This window comes from Astyanax mexicanus, chromosome 23, assembly GCF_023375975.1.
Source record: "Astyanax mexicanus isolate ESR-SI-001 chromosome 23, AstMex3_surface, whole genome shotgun sequence".
NCBI classification, from domain to species: Eukaryota; Metazoa; Chordata; class Actinopteri; order Characiformes; family Acestrorhamphidae; genus Astyanax; species Astyanax mexicanus.
Genome location: NC_064430.1, coordinates 28,489,869 through 28,507,896, shown reverse-complemented (window position 1 = coordinate 28,507,896; position 18,028 = coordinate 28,489,869). Strand labels below are relative to the sequence as shown.

At 36.3% G+C, this 18,028-nt stretch overlaps 1 protein-coding gene across 7 annotated transcripts in view; it reads right to left on the bottom strand.

Moving 5' to 3' along the window:
- Positions 1–18,028, bottom strand: part of LOC103023785 (B-cadherin) — a 169,547-nt gene that overhangs the window by 114,926 nt on the left and 36,593 nt on the right. For 2 of the 7 annotated variants that reach the window (XM_049471038.1, XM_049471034.1), the window contains exon 6: positions 14,180–14,352. The exons of 4 other annotated variants lie outside the window; for them this stretch is intronic. In XM_049471038.1, the coding sequence (XP_049326995.1) occupies positions 14,180–14,352 (173 nt within the window). Of the gene's footprint in view, positions 1–11,926; positions 12,172–12,262; positions 12,449–13,962; positions 14,092–14,179; positions 14,353–18,028 lie in introns of all 7 variants that reach the window. One more of the 7 variants, XM_049471036.1, reaches the window with a different exon arrangement.

Genomic DNA, 18,028 nt, shown 5'->3' with positions numbered 1-18,028 from the left:
AAACTATGAATATTCCTCAGTAAATCCGCGGACTAATATTGGGTATCAGTAATTTCTAGTTTATATCTGCTGTTCATTCAATAAAAGCCCCATTATTGGGACGGAATGGAGCTTTTCTCAGTGTGGACTGAATCTGTGCAGCTCCTATAAACAGTATAGGCTTGTTCGACTTAACCCGGCGCTGCGCAGTCCGATCGCCGCCTGGCTCGGTATGGTGCATGCTGGTTAGTTTTTTTTTGTCCGACTTGCGTCTGCGCCTTCATCACGTGACGATGACTTCCGGCGTTATAGTCCCGCGAGTGAAATCTATGCAACGCCAAAAGGCCCAAAAAACGCCTGGACCAGACGCCTTTTATAGAAAAGAACGGCGTAAAATACGCCGTTCTGTGTGGGTTTTACGTCGTAATATACGCCGTATGATTTCACGACGGCGTTAAAAACGCCGCTAAAAGCACAGAAAACGCCGTTTCCCCCGGCGTTTTTCGACCCTTTTGGCGCGCCGTACAGAGCGCCGTCTCAGTGCAATAAGACGGCGTAAAAAGCGGCGTTTAGTGTCTCTCTTGACGCCGTAAAAAGCGGCGTTTAATAATAAGATAATGAGCTCCACCTTCCAGTTTTGAAAGCCAATACATTTAAACTCTGTTCAGCCAATGCTCTTACAGAGAGACTCAGTCTAAAGCAATTCACTGCAGATCCGAGCTCCTGAGCTCTTCAGACACAGTTTCTTAGACACAATTAACAATATACCATCTATAGACATTCCCGCTGGTGCTCATGCCTTTTATTAGTCTAATATTTATGCTGTATCAATGTAAAAATAAACTCTAGGTTTAGGTGAAAGCAAAATGCTGTGCAGCTCCCCACTTTTTTTTTTTTCCAGACGGAAATCACATCACCTTGTCAGTATATCACACATGAAGAACCCTATTGTTGCAAAAACATTAGGGTTTCAATAAATGAATTTATTAATTTATTAAATTAGTTACAAATTATATTAGGAAGCTGATTCTTCTTATTTTTATTCTTATTAAAATATTATAATTATACAGTATAATTATAATATATATAATATATATATATATATATATATATATATATATATATATATATATATATATTATATTATATAAAATTATATATTATAATTATATAATATTATTATTATTATAAGATGTAAATTATTCTTAATTTACTATGAATATTATTGTTTTGTTGTTGTTTAAGCATAATATTATTAATATTAGTTTTTATGCTTCAGCAGATCCGGTAATTTTTCTATTTCCATAAGGAAACAAGTAATGTCATTTACAGACATAGACTTACAAGTTACATATTTATTATATTTATATTTATTATTATATTATATTTACTTCAGTCGCTTAGAAACCTTCATTAAATTATTAATCTGGCTCTTTACTTCTTTAATCTATTCAATATCCAAACTCATTGGCAAGCCCCACGCACATTATGAGTGTCAACTTATCTCATCATATTCTATTATTATGTAACATCAATTAGCTGATACACATACAGGCAGTACAATACACAGTATTTATTATAAACACACAAACTGACCACAGCTAGCCTAACTCACTCCAGTCTAAATGCTGGACAGCCTGGATCATTAGCTTAAAAAAGCGCTGTTTAATTTTGCGTGCGTGTATGCATTTTTCTTGACGCGGCTCCGAGACAAAGTGGATCAGATCTTCCGCGCTGCGTGGGGAGATTGATTTTGTTACTAAAATTCTTTAATTGTAGTATACTTTAAGATTTGAATATTTTTAACATATTAGAGAGACACTTCTGTAAAAACAATTAAAACATCCCTAAAAAGGGGCTATAGCGACGTTCCTGTGTATAGACACCTATTCACGGTTTGCGGATGTCTTATCAAGTCTTGTAATTTATTTGCCCTAAAAAAGGCCTTTAAATCTTACTGTAAATCCTTTGAATTTAACATTGTTGTTGTGTACTTTTTGCAATTTTCATATTTTCATAATTTTGTCTCTGGTGGTCTTAAAAATCATTTATTTGCACAAACAGGGGCAAATCAGCCTGGCATTGATATATATATATATATATATATATTTTTTTTTTTTTTTATTCTTATTAATTCTATTTTCTTACTCAATGTTGTCAGTCCCTTTTAAATTGTAAATGCTCGGCTACACTGGAAATTATGTACTCCCGGGAGGAAAAAAAGGTTTATTGATTGAATGATTGAATGATCGGTAAGTTGAGCTATCCAGTGATTGAGAGTATAAATTTAGCCGTCATCCTCTCTACCAACACCTCCGTGTCCTTGAATATTCAGCTGTCGGGGTGTTTTTTTTAAGTGTTTTTTGGTTTATCACTGTATATCTTATAAACATTTACGTTTCCTTACATTTTATGATTACTAACACTCCTGTTATTTAGATCCTTCAAATAATATAAATACTGATACAGTACCTGGCCAAATATTTAAGAGCTAATAAACCAAGAAACTCTTGTAATATAGCAGAATTCGCTATCATTTACCAAACGTAGCCTAAAAAGAAACACACTATTAATCAATAAAATTCATGCACAAGGGGCGTCCCTACTACTATTAATTTTATTTAAAATACATTGAACAGCATAAATATTAGACTAATAAAAGCCATGAGCACCAGCGGGAATGTCTGAAGAATGTATATTGTAAATTTGTATTTAAAAACTGAACTGGTTCAGGAGCCCGGATCTGCAGTGAATTGCTTTAGACTGAGTCTCTCTGTAAGAGCATTGGCTGAACAGAGTTTAAATGTATTGGCTTTCAAAACTGGAAGGTGGAGCTCATTATCTTATTATTAAACGCCGCTTTTTACGCCGCTTATTACGGCGTCAAGAGAGACACTAAAACGCCGCTTTTTACGCCGTCTCATTGCACTGAGACGGCGCTCTGTACGACGCGCCAAAAGGGTCGAAAAACGCCGTGGGAAACGGCGTCTTCTGTGCTTTTAGCGGCGTTTTTAACGGCGTCGTGAAATCATACGGCGTATATTACGGCGTCTTGAAATCATACGGCGTATATTACGGCGTAAAACCCACACAGAACGGCGTATTTTACGCCGTTCTTTTCGATAAAAGGCGTCTGGTCCAGGCGTTTTTGGGCCTTTTGGCGTACCATACAGCCGCATCTCGAACAAGCCTATTATATAGGCTACTGTCAATGAGCGGGAGAAAGGACGATGACGTCACCACCACGGGCGCGCGTACGCGTTTGCGCAAGAGAGAGTAGGAGAGGCAGCAGATTTCAACTTTATCATCGCGCTTTTCCAAGCCAACTTTTAAAGTTCGTTCACGCACTTCCCCCCTAGTTATAATTAGACTCTGATTATTCAGCTCATTTCAGGTGAATATTCATTAATGTAGTCTGGCTACAAAATGATCATAAACACAAAACACTAAAGGTAAAGTGACTGTAAATAACTTTTTTTAGTTTTAGATTTATTTGTAACGTATTTACAAACTTAATTTAAATAAAAACCTGATTTAATAACAGGCTACATTGTCTAAGCTGTACTAGGATAATAATAATAATAATAATAATAATAATAATAATAATAATAATAGTTTCTCTGATTTTGCTATTTATGGGTATATGTTTGAGTAAAATGAACATTGTTGTTTTATTCTAAAAACTACAGACAATATTTCTCCCAAATTACAAATAAATATATTGTCATTTAGAGCATTTATTTGCAGAAAATGATAAATGGCTGAAATAACAAAAAAGATGCAGAGCTTTCAGAGCTCGAATAATGCAAAGAAAATAAGTTCATATTCATTACGTTTTAATAGTTCAGAAATCAGTATTTGGTGGAATAACCCTGGTTTTAACCACAATTTCCATGCAACTTGGCATCATGTTCTCCTCCACCAGTCTTACACACTGCTTTTAGATAATGTTATGCCTTTACTAGTGCAAAAAATCATGCAGTTCAGTTTGGTTTGATGGCGTGTGATCATCCATGATTTTTTTTCCTGCTAATTAATATTAACGGCATTGCTGTTCTTTTTATATTAGTCATCACATAATACAAAAACTATTAACAATACAAACGTTGTAAACAAAATAGTGAGTAAAAAGCCATAATGCTTAAAATGATGCCTGCCATACATGACAAATTACACTACCCTTCAATATTCTTACAGTATAAAAAATGAAGAAATATGAGAAAATAAACTGACAGCACTAATATAAATATAATATTATGTAATTAACCCTCCTATTATATTTGGGGTCAATTTGACCCCATTCAGTTTTAAAGTCTCTGAAAAAATGGTTGCCATTGAGTTGCCATTGAGTTCAGCTTCATTGTCTGTTTTATTAAGGCTGTTTTATTGGCATAATACATAAGAAATCTCAATATATTACACATACTAAACTATATTTGTATGGTAATAATACATGGTACAATCTTTATCTAAATGTTACTTAACTTTAGGCCCTGACTTAACACCACAATACTTAGAATACTTATATAATACTAATTAAACGCATATAATGCCAGAACTACTGATAGTAGTAAATAATATAAAAAAAACTGGTGAGTTAACTCTGCTAACATGTTTAACTATCTATAATTTTCTGATGGTTTAAATTGCTAGGATCATATTGATCCAAAAAATAAAGTGTATTACTAATTGTGAGGATAGCAGGAGGGTTAAACACAGAAACTGCAGACTGTTTAGCAGTGTTAACCTCAGCATTTACTCACCCTCAGCAGGAGAACATAGACCTTTATGTTTCACCATGGACTGATCGGCTGCTGTGCTCTTGTGAGAAAAGGTCACAGTTAGAAAGTTATCAGTGGTGTAAATGTTTCCAGCCTCCAGATCTGGGGTGGGTTTCCCGAAAGCTTCGTAACGCTAAGAACTTGGTAAAATTGTACTTAAGATTGATCATTAAGTAAAGAGAGTGTCCCAAACCCGTGCGTAACTAAAGTACTACGTAAACTCGCTCGCAGATTAACGAGTGCTCTCACCCAGTCCTTATTCTTAACGTTATCCTTAAATGGCATTTTGCTTGCAGTTCACCACCTTAAACACCAGGGACCGCCAATTTTGAGGGAGAAAAAATATTATTTCCGTGGTTGAATCTACATAATATTATATTATATTATATTATATTATATTATAATGCCACATTTTATCTGTAGCTTGTAGTCTAACTGGGCATATTTAAATTAAACCCATAAATAAATCATTAAATCCAGGTAGAGCTCTTTATTAATGCTGCAATGAACGCAATCAATGAATTCCTGCAGATGATGCTCATAGTCCAAGCCTGTGCATTCTGTAACCAGGCTGTTACTGTGCCATACACGCACCTATACACAGGCCGGGAATTACAGCACAACACTATATGTTTCCATGCTATTGGGAAAATCCCTGGTACTGTAGATCCGGTGCAGGGGACGCCCGCGGTGTCTTTAATCACACCTACACGCATTGTAAAGGGGACTCTGTGTTGAGTGTGCGGGTGATATTTAATATTATTTCACAATCAGGTGCTTCTAACCAACATTGTTGCCGTTCATCTGTCAAAAACTTCAATGTTCAATGTTTTTTTTTTTAAATGTAATTTACTTTCTACATTGCAGATTAATATTAAAATATTATCTAGTAAACAAAAAGATGCATGGCCTTCACAATCCCCTGACCTAAACCTAATTGAGATGGTGATTTGAGCTTCACAGCTAAAAACAGCAACTATTGTTCAGCACCTCCAGAAACTCTTTCAAGATGCTAAGAAAAAGGAAAAGGAACATACGTAATAACACATATGACTAAATTAATAAACAAAAATAACTATATTAATGCTACAATCTATTTAAAAACATTAAACAATTTATTAAAAAAACGTTTAATGTTTTTAAAGAATTACAATTTAATTATTTATTTAGTCATATGTATCTTTAGGGGTATTGTATTAATGCCAAAGTACATCCTTTTGTAACTTAAATATCAAAATATGTATAATGTTGATGATTACAACACATTTCTACGTTTTTAGGGTGTAATAGTGAATAAATACTGCATATTGGCAGTGTTGAATAGATGTTTGTGGATCGATTGAGCGCGCTGTTTCGGTCGAGGAGTCAACAAAGACGTTCTTTAACCTCATTTTTTAATTTTCGCTTTGCGAAGCTCTTTGGAAAACACTCGCAGAACTGGCTCATTCTTTACTTACGTCATTTGTTAGTTCGTTCGATATTCGCAAAGATTGATAGTTTTCGGGGAAACCCACCTCTGTTCTGTTAGTTCCTCTCTGAAAATTACAAAACTGTGAAATACTTGATTAATTTAGATTTGATTAACCTGCACTTGCAAGAAGTGCAAACCCTGATCTTGCACATACAGAACAGTTGTTTTATATGATTCACATGGTTTACTGTACAAAGAAAAAATTTATAATTCAAGCTCTTATACAGCTGCATCTGAATATTTTGGACCCAACCGTAAGAGTCCTATTTTTGCGATCTATAGGTGAGCCGTCAAGCATGTGCACTGCACAGCTTGATTAAGAGTGTGTCTGTGTGTCTTTGGTGTCATTGTGAAGACGCAAAACTGCTTGACTCGAAACACGCAAAATGCATGAACTAATTCTCTTAAAAAAATAATGAGGGTGTTTTGGGGCTTAACATGAAATAAACCAGTCAGTGTTTTACTCAAGTTACTGTAATGAAGTAGATTTTATGAGTAATTTGTCATTTTTAAAGTAGTTTTTAATATTGGTAATTTTACTTTTACTCAAGTACATTTTGACACAAGTAATCTACTTTGCTACATTGAAAAACCTCTGATTGCTGAGTAAAAAATAAAATGCTGGGAAAAAAACAGTTGTCTGAATTAAAAAATATATATTAATTGGCGTGGATGTGCCGGCGCATGGATGTTTGCGCGCGGAATTAGAGGCAATAACGTCCTCATGCAATACAAAATGTGCCCCGCCGGACTGAGCTGTCAGCTTTCAAAACTTCCACATCAAACCTGAGAAAGCATGTGGTTGTAAGTATTTTTATCATTAAACAATCTGCTTGAATGTTAAAAAAAACATTTAAATAGCAGTTACAGCATAGCAACGGCAAGTTAAAATATAACAATGAACTGTAAAACTAAAAATACAGTTTATAGTCACATATACGACCATAACAAAAGTTATGGTCGTATAGGTGACTTTAAACTGTATTTTTTAAAGTAAAGAAAAAAATTGGATTATAGAAACCTATGCCACTTGTTCTTGAAAAGTTTTATAGGGTGGTCTGAATAAATACTGCCTGAAAGGTCCAAATTATTATGTGAAATAATAGTTAATTAAAAACAATTTAACTTATGATTTGTTGTACTTTTTTTTACATCAAATAATTAAAAGTAACTATGTAACTTTTACTCAAAGTACATTTTAAATTGAGTACTTTTTTACTTTTACTCGAGTAGATTTTTAGATGGGTACTTTTATTTTTACTATGTACTATGTACAGGCCCTATGTAAGTGTTTCCCTATTCATTTTTTTTTTTGTTGCATGTTTGTCACTCTTAAATATTTCAGAGCATCAAACTAATTTCAACACTAGTCAATGACAACACAAGTAAACACAGTAAAATGCAGTTTTTAAATGTTTTTTATTAAACATACATGGTCCTGTGTGTGTGAAAAAGTGTTTGCCCCTAAATAATAAATAATAACTGATTGCACCACCCTTTAGCAGCAACAACTGCAATCAGTCGTTTGCGTTGCTATGGTATCCCATTTGGTTGCTATGGTGTCTCAGTTGGTTGTCACCTAGTAGTTGCTGTGGCACCTCAAGTGGTTTGTTGGGTAGGTATGATTACCCAAATGCAGCTCTAAACAAATTGAGGGAGGCAAGGATCCAGATCAGGAAAGCATTAATAAGAGCAGCAGCCCTGTGCTGGAGAATATGAAGACCCTGGTAAAAGTCAAATTTAATGTGTGACACTGTTTGTGGTCTTTAGTCATTTCCTGTTCATCTTATCAGCAGAGTTAAATTCACCCTCTCAGCTCACAGAACTGAAGTCGTTTCAGTCTCACAGTTTTGCACAGTTATCAGCAAATCAGACGTCATCTTCTGTGTCCTCAGAAGAATCTGATGCTTATCATAATCTTATAAATAAATGTTGTTTTAAGTGTTTCTGAGAAACTGCACGACTACAGTGCTGTGAAAAGTATTTGCACCCTTTCTTTAGGTTTTGCTTTTTTGACTTACTTATATTTCAGGGATTCTTGAGACAAGAGACACAATGGGTTTTTAATTTCTAAAAATAAAATGTTAATTTTTACTAAATATATTTATATATTATAGTTGTCCTAGGTGTTGGCCTTTTGATGCTGTGAAAATACAATCTCCCAGGTTTAACATTTGTAACATTTTTTTTTCATGTTTGGTGGACAAGCCTGGGATTTTGTCAACACCGTAAGACACTAAGAAACATAAAAATATTGTATTGTATTTTGAATAAATTTATTGCAATTATTTTGACTACTGGATGTTATTTTAATCTGTGTTATTTAATCCATGTTATTAAACTAATACTATTACTTTAAAAATATATATATATTATCAAGCTGCTGATTATTATAACTGGGGAAATATACATTTACACATTTATTTTAAATCTCAAAAACAAACAATGATAGTCAGCAACACAGAAATTACAAATTTATTTAGGAAAAGCAGTGTTTTTATTGAGATAATCTGAGACAATGTTATAAAATGTCTTTTTAAAAACAAAAAGGAAAAGAAAACTCATCTTATGGAGTTGACAAACTGTTGATGCATTAGAAGAGAACTGGAGATAACTTCATTTAACATGACCATTGAACTTCAAAATCTAAACTTATCAACTGTAACATTTCAGGATAAAAGGCTAATTAATATCAATCCTTACTTTGCACTCACACCCACTTTAAAAACAGGAACTTGGCAGTAGGCATATCAGATCTCTTGAATAGTCCATAAACTCATCAAATATACAGATCATGGAGAAAAACAATAAGAATGTTTATTAATTCCGCCTTTGGAAAAAAAAAATCATGAACTCATCTTGTATCATGGCATGAATTTAAATACCTGGCAACAACCGATTGAAAAGGTCCTCATTACAAAATTTCCTATGGAGTTGACGTCTGATGGAGTCTTACGGAGTTGACGAAATCTTACATTTTTCGCCATAACACGTGATTTCTTTGCAGAAGCCATCTTGTTTATCACCAGCTGCTTGTGGCCTCAACAATAAAGTTAGACCAAACATTTATTTCTTAATGAAATCACATAAACCTTGAATTTTGGAGTTGACACTCTATGGTTGTGACATAGCTGGTTTTGTAAAAGAAGATAATTAAGGCAAAATATAAGAAATATTTACTTACCAGAGTAGTGGCCTTATGGCACGTCCACCAAACAGGAAGAATAATTACTTAAAAAACATGATAACAGTAGCTATTGTGTTTGTTTTATTTTACTTTTAACAATTAAGTATTGTAAAGTCATGAAACTTGCTTTCGGACAAGGGTATTTTAGGTTCAGGCAGCACACTAGGTGATGTAAAATAAAATATGTGTAAAAAAACATTAATTCACATTTTGTGGTATAAATATGTTCTTGTTTTATTGTTTATAATCTAATTATTTGTCATTTTTTAAACACATTTTAAGAATTACAATGAGTTTAATCTCTCGGACATATTTTGTCCCTCATCTCAAGAATCCTTGATTTACATGTTTTAGGTTATCAAACAAACTGTAATGACACTCAAAAACAACCTGAGTATATAAAAAAGCAGTTTTCAAATTATTTTATTAATTAAGAGAAAAAAGCTGCTTGCTATGCTTATTTCAACATCGCTGCTTACTATGTGAGCTGATCGTGTCCTGAGAATTGAGTGTCACTACTAAGCAGCTAACAGCCGAAAAAACAGAGCAGACAGCAAGCCACCAGGGTTGCCAGATTGTTACAGTGGGCTTCAGATAAAACCAGCTGATGTTCAGCATATCAACAGTATTACAGGGTTTATTCCAAGTAAACTAGTAAATTATTTGATGAAAGAGAGAGAGAGAGAGAGAGAGAGAGAGATACAGAGAGAGAGAGAGAGAGAGAGAGACCAATGACGGGAGTGAGAGAAAGCGCTATATAAAAAATGTCTAGTGGAAGTGATGCACAGATACAGAAACCGATTCTCCTTATGAACATTTTCATCACCTGGTAAGAAACCCACAATTACAGTGTCATGAGCAAATGTCTACAATCAGCAGTTTCAAAGAACGTATAGTGATTTCTAGCTGTGTGAAAAAAGTATTTATTTGAATACCTCACCAAAAATGTAAAATGAACTGAACTTTGAACTAGTTCAGAATTAAAATTGTGAACTTTGAATGTGAACTGTTCACTTTAAGCATGTATGAACTCAACTTGAACTAGTTCAGATAAGCTTTGAACTGGAACAACACTGGTCTGAATTCACTCATGTTTCACCACTACTTAGTGAACTACATAGTCTCTCCCTATAGGAAAAAACATGGAACAGAAAGAAATTACAGATTGAAAAATAGATGACTAAGATTGTCATTGCTACATTATCCATTTTGAGGTGTGAATATGAATATTAGATACAGTAAAATAAGATTTATTTAGATCTCCAGGCAGAAACAATTGTACATATTATGAGATGGAAGGCAATTCACGACTCCAGTGCAGTCAAGGACAAATGCTTGGATGGTGGAATCCTGGTCGTAGGCGTCAGCATCATAAACCCTCAGAATAACACTGTGCTCTCCGTTTTTCAGTGCAGACTTCAGTGTGAGTATTATTCCAGTTCCTACAGTAAAGAATGAGGTGAAGGATTGTGAAGGTAGTGTCACCTGGAATTCAGGCTTTCAGTTAACAGCTGTGATGAACTAATCAAGAGTTAATAACTTGAATTTTTTGCCTCGTAATGTGTTTGAGAGGGGGAGGAAAGGGGAGGTGGAATTGGAAGACGGAGAAGGGAAGGTGGATCATGGGAGCAGGGAGTGAAAAGGGTGGGGAGGGGGCGCAAAGTTGGGATAAAAAAGCAAGCAGGAAAGAGTAAGAATGACCAGGAAGTGAAGAAACAGGTGCAAGAGGAGTGGAGGTAGAAGAAGTAAAAAAAGGTAGGAGAAACCATAAAGGCAGGAGCAGGACTGGAGGGGCTGGGTGTGGGTTTCTATAAATGTTCCAATGGGATGTCATTAAAGCTTAAGTAGGTGTCCCAAAACTGCCCATATATAGTGTATTTGAGTACCAATTGCAACCAATACTAACAACTAATACCAGTACCAAATTTAGAGGCAATTTGCATTCAAAAAGAAAAACTTACTGGATTCGTTCATTCTGGCGTTCCAGTGGATCCTGCTCTCTCCCTGGAGTTCCACAGTGAACGGAGCGGCAAAACCAGGCCCATCCTTATCCGTCACAGACAGCAGAACTGGAGCCGGATCCTTATTGCACACTGTGATCTCCCTCTCTTCAATAACAGGAGCGTTATCATTCACATCTTGCAGCTCGATCACAAGGGTTCCTGTACCTGTAGCTGGAACTTGATCTGCAAAAACATTTTGAAGGTTTTTAAGAGGATGATGCACCATTAAAGCATTTCCTTCAGACAGAGAACAGGAAAACTGACTTACCATTATCCACAGCCAAGATCAGAACTTTATATTTGCCATCTTTCACAAAAGGAGACTCTCTGTCCATGGGGCTCTTCACTCTGATCAGTCCAGTGTCTCGGTCAACACTCACCCAGCCAGCAGGATCTTCACTAGATATACGGTATCTACAGCAAACAGCATCACACATTAGTACCAGTGTTCCTAAGAAGGTAACTATTAATACCAATGAGGGAATTCCAACAAGGAGGATCTTACGTCACTGTCTGAGCCCTCGCTGTGTCTGGATCAGTGGCGGTGTAAACGGTCAGTTCAGTACCAACTTCCAGATCTTCAGGTTTAGAAATGATCTGCTCCACTGGGTCAAACACTGGAGCCTCATTCACATCCTGAACATTCACGATGACTGTGGCAGTGGATGTCCGAAGGGGTTTGGCAAACGGAACTTCATTCTCAGCGACCACCAGCAGAGTGTACTTGTTGTTCTGTTCAAAGTCCAGTGGCTGTAAGAATAACACACAAAAAATTAACTGAATGGAACAAAAAAAACAGTGAAACCAGGAGTCAGTGAGCCAGTGTTAGACACTGTAGTACCGTGTCTGTAGTAATCATGCCCTCCTGTTTGTTGGGTCCTGTGCTAATGCTGAAAAATCCACCATTGTTTCCATAAATGATCCTGAACTTGGCCATCCAGGCAGGAGACTGAGGTTCATCTCCATCAGTCACTGGTAGCTTAACCACCACAGCTCCTACTTTATTCTCCGGGACTGATGCAGTGTACTGAAAGGCCAAAACACACTAATTGAAGGCATTTTCTCAAATAGATTACAGATTTTAACATGAATGCACAATTAAACACATTTAAAATAAACACACTGAATCTGATTTATAATATTACATGTTTCTTTATATATGTATACACAACAATAGAAAAAACAGCCTGCTTAAACTAACACCACACATAAAATTCATATGTTTACATGATTTTATTGGAGACAAAATGTTGACATTCACAGTGAGGGGGGGAAAAGGTTGTGAACCCCTAGGCTAATGACTTTACTAAAAGCTAATTTTAGCCAGAATGTGATGAGATTGGGTGTGTTGGTTAAAGCTGCCCTGCCCTATAGAAAACACACACCAGTTTTGAGTTTGCTGTTGTTAAGAAGCATTGCTTGATGTGAATCATGCCTCAAACAAAAGAAAAGAAGACCTACGTTCAAGAATTGTTGACTTGCGTAAAGCTGGAAAGGGTTAAAAAAGCACCTCTAAAAGTCTTGATGTTCATGTGTCCACTGTAAGACAGACGCTCTACAAATGGAGAAAGTTCAGCACTGTTACTGGAGCTGCTCTCCCTAGGTGTGGTCGTCCTGTAAAGATGACTACAAGAGCACAGCGCAGAATAATCAATGAGGAAGCCACGGAGGAAGCCAGTGCTGTCCAAAAAAAACATTGCTGCACGTTTAAAGTTTGCAAAAAAACACCTGGATGTTCCACAGCAGTACTGGCTAAATATACTGTGGACAGATGAAACCAAAATTTAGTTGTTTGGAAGGAACACACAACGCTATGTGTGGAGAAAAAAGGCACAGCACACCGTCATCAAAACCTCATCCCAACTGTAAAACATGGTGGAGGGGGCATCATGGTTTGGGGCTGCTTTGCTGCCTCAGGTTCTGGACAGATTGCCGTCATCAATGGAAAAATGAATTCCCAAGTTTACCAAGACATTTAGCAGGAAGACATAAGACCATCTGTCCACCAACTGAAGCTCAACAGAGGATGGATGATGCAACAAAACAACGACCCAAAACAGAATAAATCAACAACCGAACGGTATCAACAGAATACGCCTTCTGGAGTCCTGACCTCCTGAACCCAATTGAGATGCTGTGGCATCATGACCTCAAGAGAGCGATTCACACCAGATATCCCAAGAATATTATTGCTGAACTGAAACAGTTTAGTGAGGAGTAATGATCCAAAACTCCTCCTGACTGTTGTTCAGGTCTGATCTGCAACTACAGGAAACATTTGGTTGAGGTTTTTGCTGCCAAATGAGGATCAACCAGTTATTAAATCCAAAGGTTCACATACTTTTCCCCCCCTAACTGGGAATGTTAACATGTTGTGTTCAATAAAACCATGCAAACATATAATTTTTTGTGTGGTATTAGTTTAAGCAGACTGTGTTTGTTTATTGTTGTGAAAATCATTTAATGACCAATTTATGCATAAATCCAAGGATTCCTATTAACTATAAACCATTTTTTATGTATCTAACTATATTATCTTACCGATTTCTTTTCAAACTGTGGAGCGTGGTCGTTGCTATCAGTTACAGTAATAACAGCTGTTCCAGTGGTGACGAGGCCATTACCCATCATATCTGCAGCTTGGATCAGCAAGGTGTACTCAGGATAATTCTGGAAGAGATGATGTTCATGAATTAATCTGCTTTATTAACTCATTCCACATCATCTCAGTATTCATAACCCTGATTTCTGCTCTCACCTCTCTGTCCAGCCCATCAGAGTTCACTCTAATCCCTCCAGTAATCGAGTTAATGATGAACATGTGTGGATCTGGCAGTGGTGGATCCTGACTGATGATGGTGTATCTGATGTCTGCATTATCAGTTTCAGGATCGTCTGAGTCGGTGGCATTGACTATCATGAACTCAAACTCTTCAGAGAGAGAGTAATAAAGTTCATGAGACATTATAAAGTGAATAGGAAAAACTAAATTTAAAGCCATAAAAATATTAGATATTTATCTCAACAAATGAAGCTACCTCGAGGTGAAGCTTCTGGAACACTGCCAAGGAAAGGGTTTTGGGTGAAGATGGGCTTATTATCATTTGCATCAATTACATAGATGATAATCTCCATAGGTTTTTCCTCAACCTCACCATCAGCTGAAACAGCATGACACTTAAACTGGAAAAAAATATAATAATTATTGTTAAGTGAAAAATAAACTGAACTGAGCTAATGTCTAGTGTTTTTCCACTTCAACTAGCAGGTCTAAAGTCTCTTACCACATATTTATCTTTGGTCTCCCGGTCTAGAGGCTTTGTTACATAGAGTGAACCATTGTTTTTATTAATGGTGAAAACCCCCACTGGAGTCTGGTCTTCTCCTTCTCCCTTGATGCTGTAGATCATCTTAGTTTCCTTCACATAATCAGACTTGATCTGGATACAGATTAAACAGTTTAGTACAAAATAGAACAGGTACATAGAGAAGATTTGCTTGCAGTTTAAATTAGAGATCATCTACAGTGGCAAAAGTATTCATACCTTGAACTTTTTTCACATTTTGTCACCAAACAACCACAAACCTAAATGTATTGTATTGAGATTTTAAGTGACAGACCAACACATAATAGCACATAACTGTGAAGTAGAATGAAAATTATCTATTTTTTTTTTAAGTGTGACATGCAAAAGTATTAATCCCGTACCTCAACAATACTTTCCAGAGCCAGTATTTTGGGCTTTGTCTCTACCAACTTTGTGCATCTAGAGATTGAGGTTTTTGCTCATTCTTCTTTAAAAACAGCTCACGCTCAGCCAGGTTGGATGGAGAGTGTCGGTGAACAGCAGTTTTCATGTCTCGCCACACAAGCTCAGTAGTATTTAGGTCAGGACTTTGACTGGACCATTCTAACACATGAATATTCTTTGATCTAAACAATTCCACTGTACCTCTGGCTGTATGTTTAGGGTCATTGTCTTGCTGGAAGGTGAATGTCCTTCCCAGTCTCAAGTCTTTTTTTTCTTCCAGGTTTTCTATCAGGATTGTCCTGTATTTAGCCCCACCCATCCTTTCATCATCCCTGACCAGCTTCCCTGCTTTCCCTGCTGAAGACAAGCATCTCTACAGCATGATGCTGCCACCACCATGTTTCACAGTGGGGGTGGGGTGTTTAGGATAAGGAGCAGTTCAACTTTTGTTTCATCTGACCGTAGAACCTTCTTCCACATGCTTGCTATACAAACATCACTTCTTATGTCTTTCTTTAAACAGTGGCTTTCTTCTTGCCACTCTTCCCCAAAGGTCAGTTTTGTGGAGTGCACAACTTATAGTTGTCCTGTCGACAGATTCTTCCGCCTGAGCTGTGGATCTCTGCAGCTCCTACAGAGTGACCATGAACCTCTTGGCTGCTTTTCTGACCAGTGCTTTCCTTGCTCGATCTGTCAGTTTGTGTCGACCATGCCAATGACTTGGTGGGTTTGCAGTTGTAAAATACTTCTTCCATTTTTGGAAGATGGATTGAACAGTGCTCCTTGGGATGCTTAAAGGTTGGGAATGTCTTTATATCTTTATAAACTATCCCTGCTTTAAATTTCTTCTCCACAACTTCATCTCTGACCTGTCTGGTGAGTTCCTTGGTCTTCATGATGCTGTTTGTTCACTAGTGTTCTCTAACAAACCACTAAGGCCTTAATAGAACAGCTGTATTTATACTAAGGCTAAATTACATACATCTGGACTCTATTAACTTATTAACTTCTGAAGGCAATTGACTGCAAAATAAAGGGGGATGAAAACAGAGTAAGGCTTTAGAGTAAAGGGGGATGAACACTTTTTTATTTTATAAAAAAATTTAAAACAATGAATTATTTTCATTTCACGTCACAATTTTGTGTTTGTTCATCACTTAAAAAAAGTGTGTGGTTGTAAGGTGACAAAATGTGAAAAAGTTCAAGGGTTATGAATACTTTTGCAAGCCACTGTGCACATACCACTGCTATCTCCTTGGGGAATTGGCCTCTTTGGTTCTCTGGGACATTGAGCGGTGGAATCACCCAACTTCTCTTTCTCCTCTTCAGTCCTGCTGAAGATTCTGGAAACGTCAGAACTGGACCAGGTTGGACTTCAATCAGAAAAAAGACCACAGTTTAAATGTTTCTAATATTCTTTTGTTCTACATACTTTTAATCATCCGTAGGATACTATTTATTAGATGGTTGATGCTCTCAATAAATGTTATGATATATTAACCTTAAACACTATACAGTATTTTACAGTTAAAGCTGCAGACCTGTGACTGTTGCTGCTTTTTCAGGGTCAGGCCCCTCCTGGATCCCATTGACCGACATCTGCCATTTAGTACAAGATATGATAAGTTAAAACATTTCCAGAGGCCAATATACCAATATATATATATATATATATATCAGTCATTATTCGAGTGCTCTGCCTCTTGTACTGTACATCACTGTACAGTAAAGTAACAGGGAGGACAATTTCAGCAAAAAATGGCATTGGTTTAAACTGAAATGACAGGGTGGATACAGTATTCTAAGAGATAAACAACTTGATATTCTCTAAAGTTAAATAAATAATTGAAATTTGTAAATTAAAAAAAAAACATTGTTAAAAACATATAGCCAGCAAAGAATTGTGTTATTTAACCAGTGATGTCTGTAATCTGACCCTTTTTTTCAGTAACGAGTAATCTAACGCGTTACTATTTTCAATCCAGTAATCAGATTAAAGTTACTTATTCAAGTCACTGTGCGTTACTCTCTCTCTCTCTCCACCTCACTCCGCTCTCTTCCCCATCACCTTTACATTCCTCCCGTCTCTCTCTCGCGCTCGGCGTGTCTTTAGTTTCCGCCCGTTCTCGTTTTTACGCCAGTTCTCGGGCTCCCTATCTCTTTATAAAGGCGTTTTTTTCCCGGCCGTGTCCCAATTCACTAGCCAGGGCAGCGGTCTGCACAGATCTGATTGGCAGAGGAGAGCGTTTGAAGATTTTACACCACACGTGATTGGTCTGTGCCGCAGAGCGCGTATACCGCAAATACAAGGAAAGTTCTGACGCTTTAAATGAATTTAAAATTAAATCCTTTTCAGTAGTTTATCGGTTTAGGGCTGGATTGGAGAACGTCTGGGTCCAGACCCAGACCGTATATATGTGATCCCTGGCCTCGACCATATACACGGTTCTGTTTTATAAAACCACTCCTTGCTGCCCTGCAGAGAACAACAAGTTCAATGTTCAGTTTTACAGTTTTAAATATGTCACGTCAAGAAAGACTTTCTTTATTTTATATATTTTTATAAAAACAAGTATTTATGCTAAGTGAAATCAAGAAAGACTATATTTATTTTTTTATAATAAAAAATATTTATGTTTAGTTAATAAAAGAGAAATGGTCTTTTATTTTTTATAAAAAAAACTTATTTTTTCAGGAAATAGTTCAACTTTAAATATCTAGAGATAAATTGTTGCTGTTAAAAATGCATTTTCCAATAAAGGGAGTATTGGCAAAACTGGTTATAATGTTTATGTTAAGGCGGCGGGAGGTGGTGTCTGCAGCTGCTGAAAGTAACTAATAAAGTAAATAAAGTA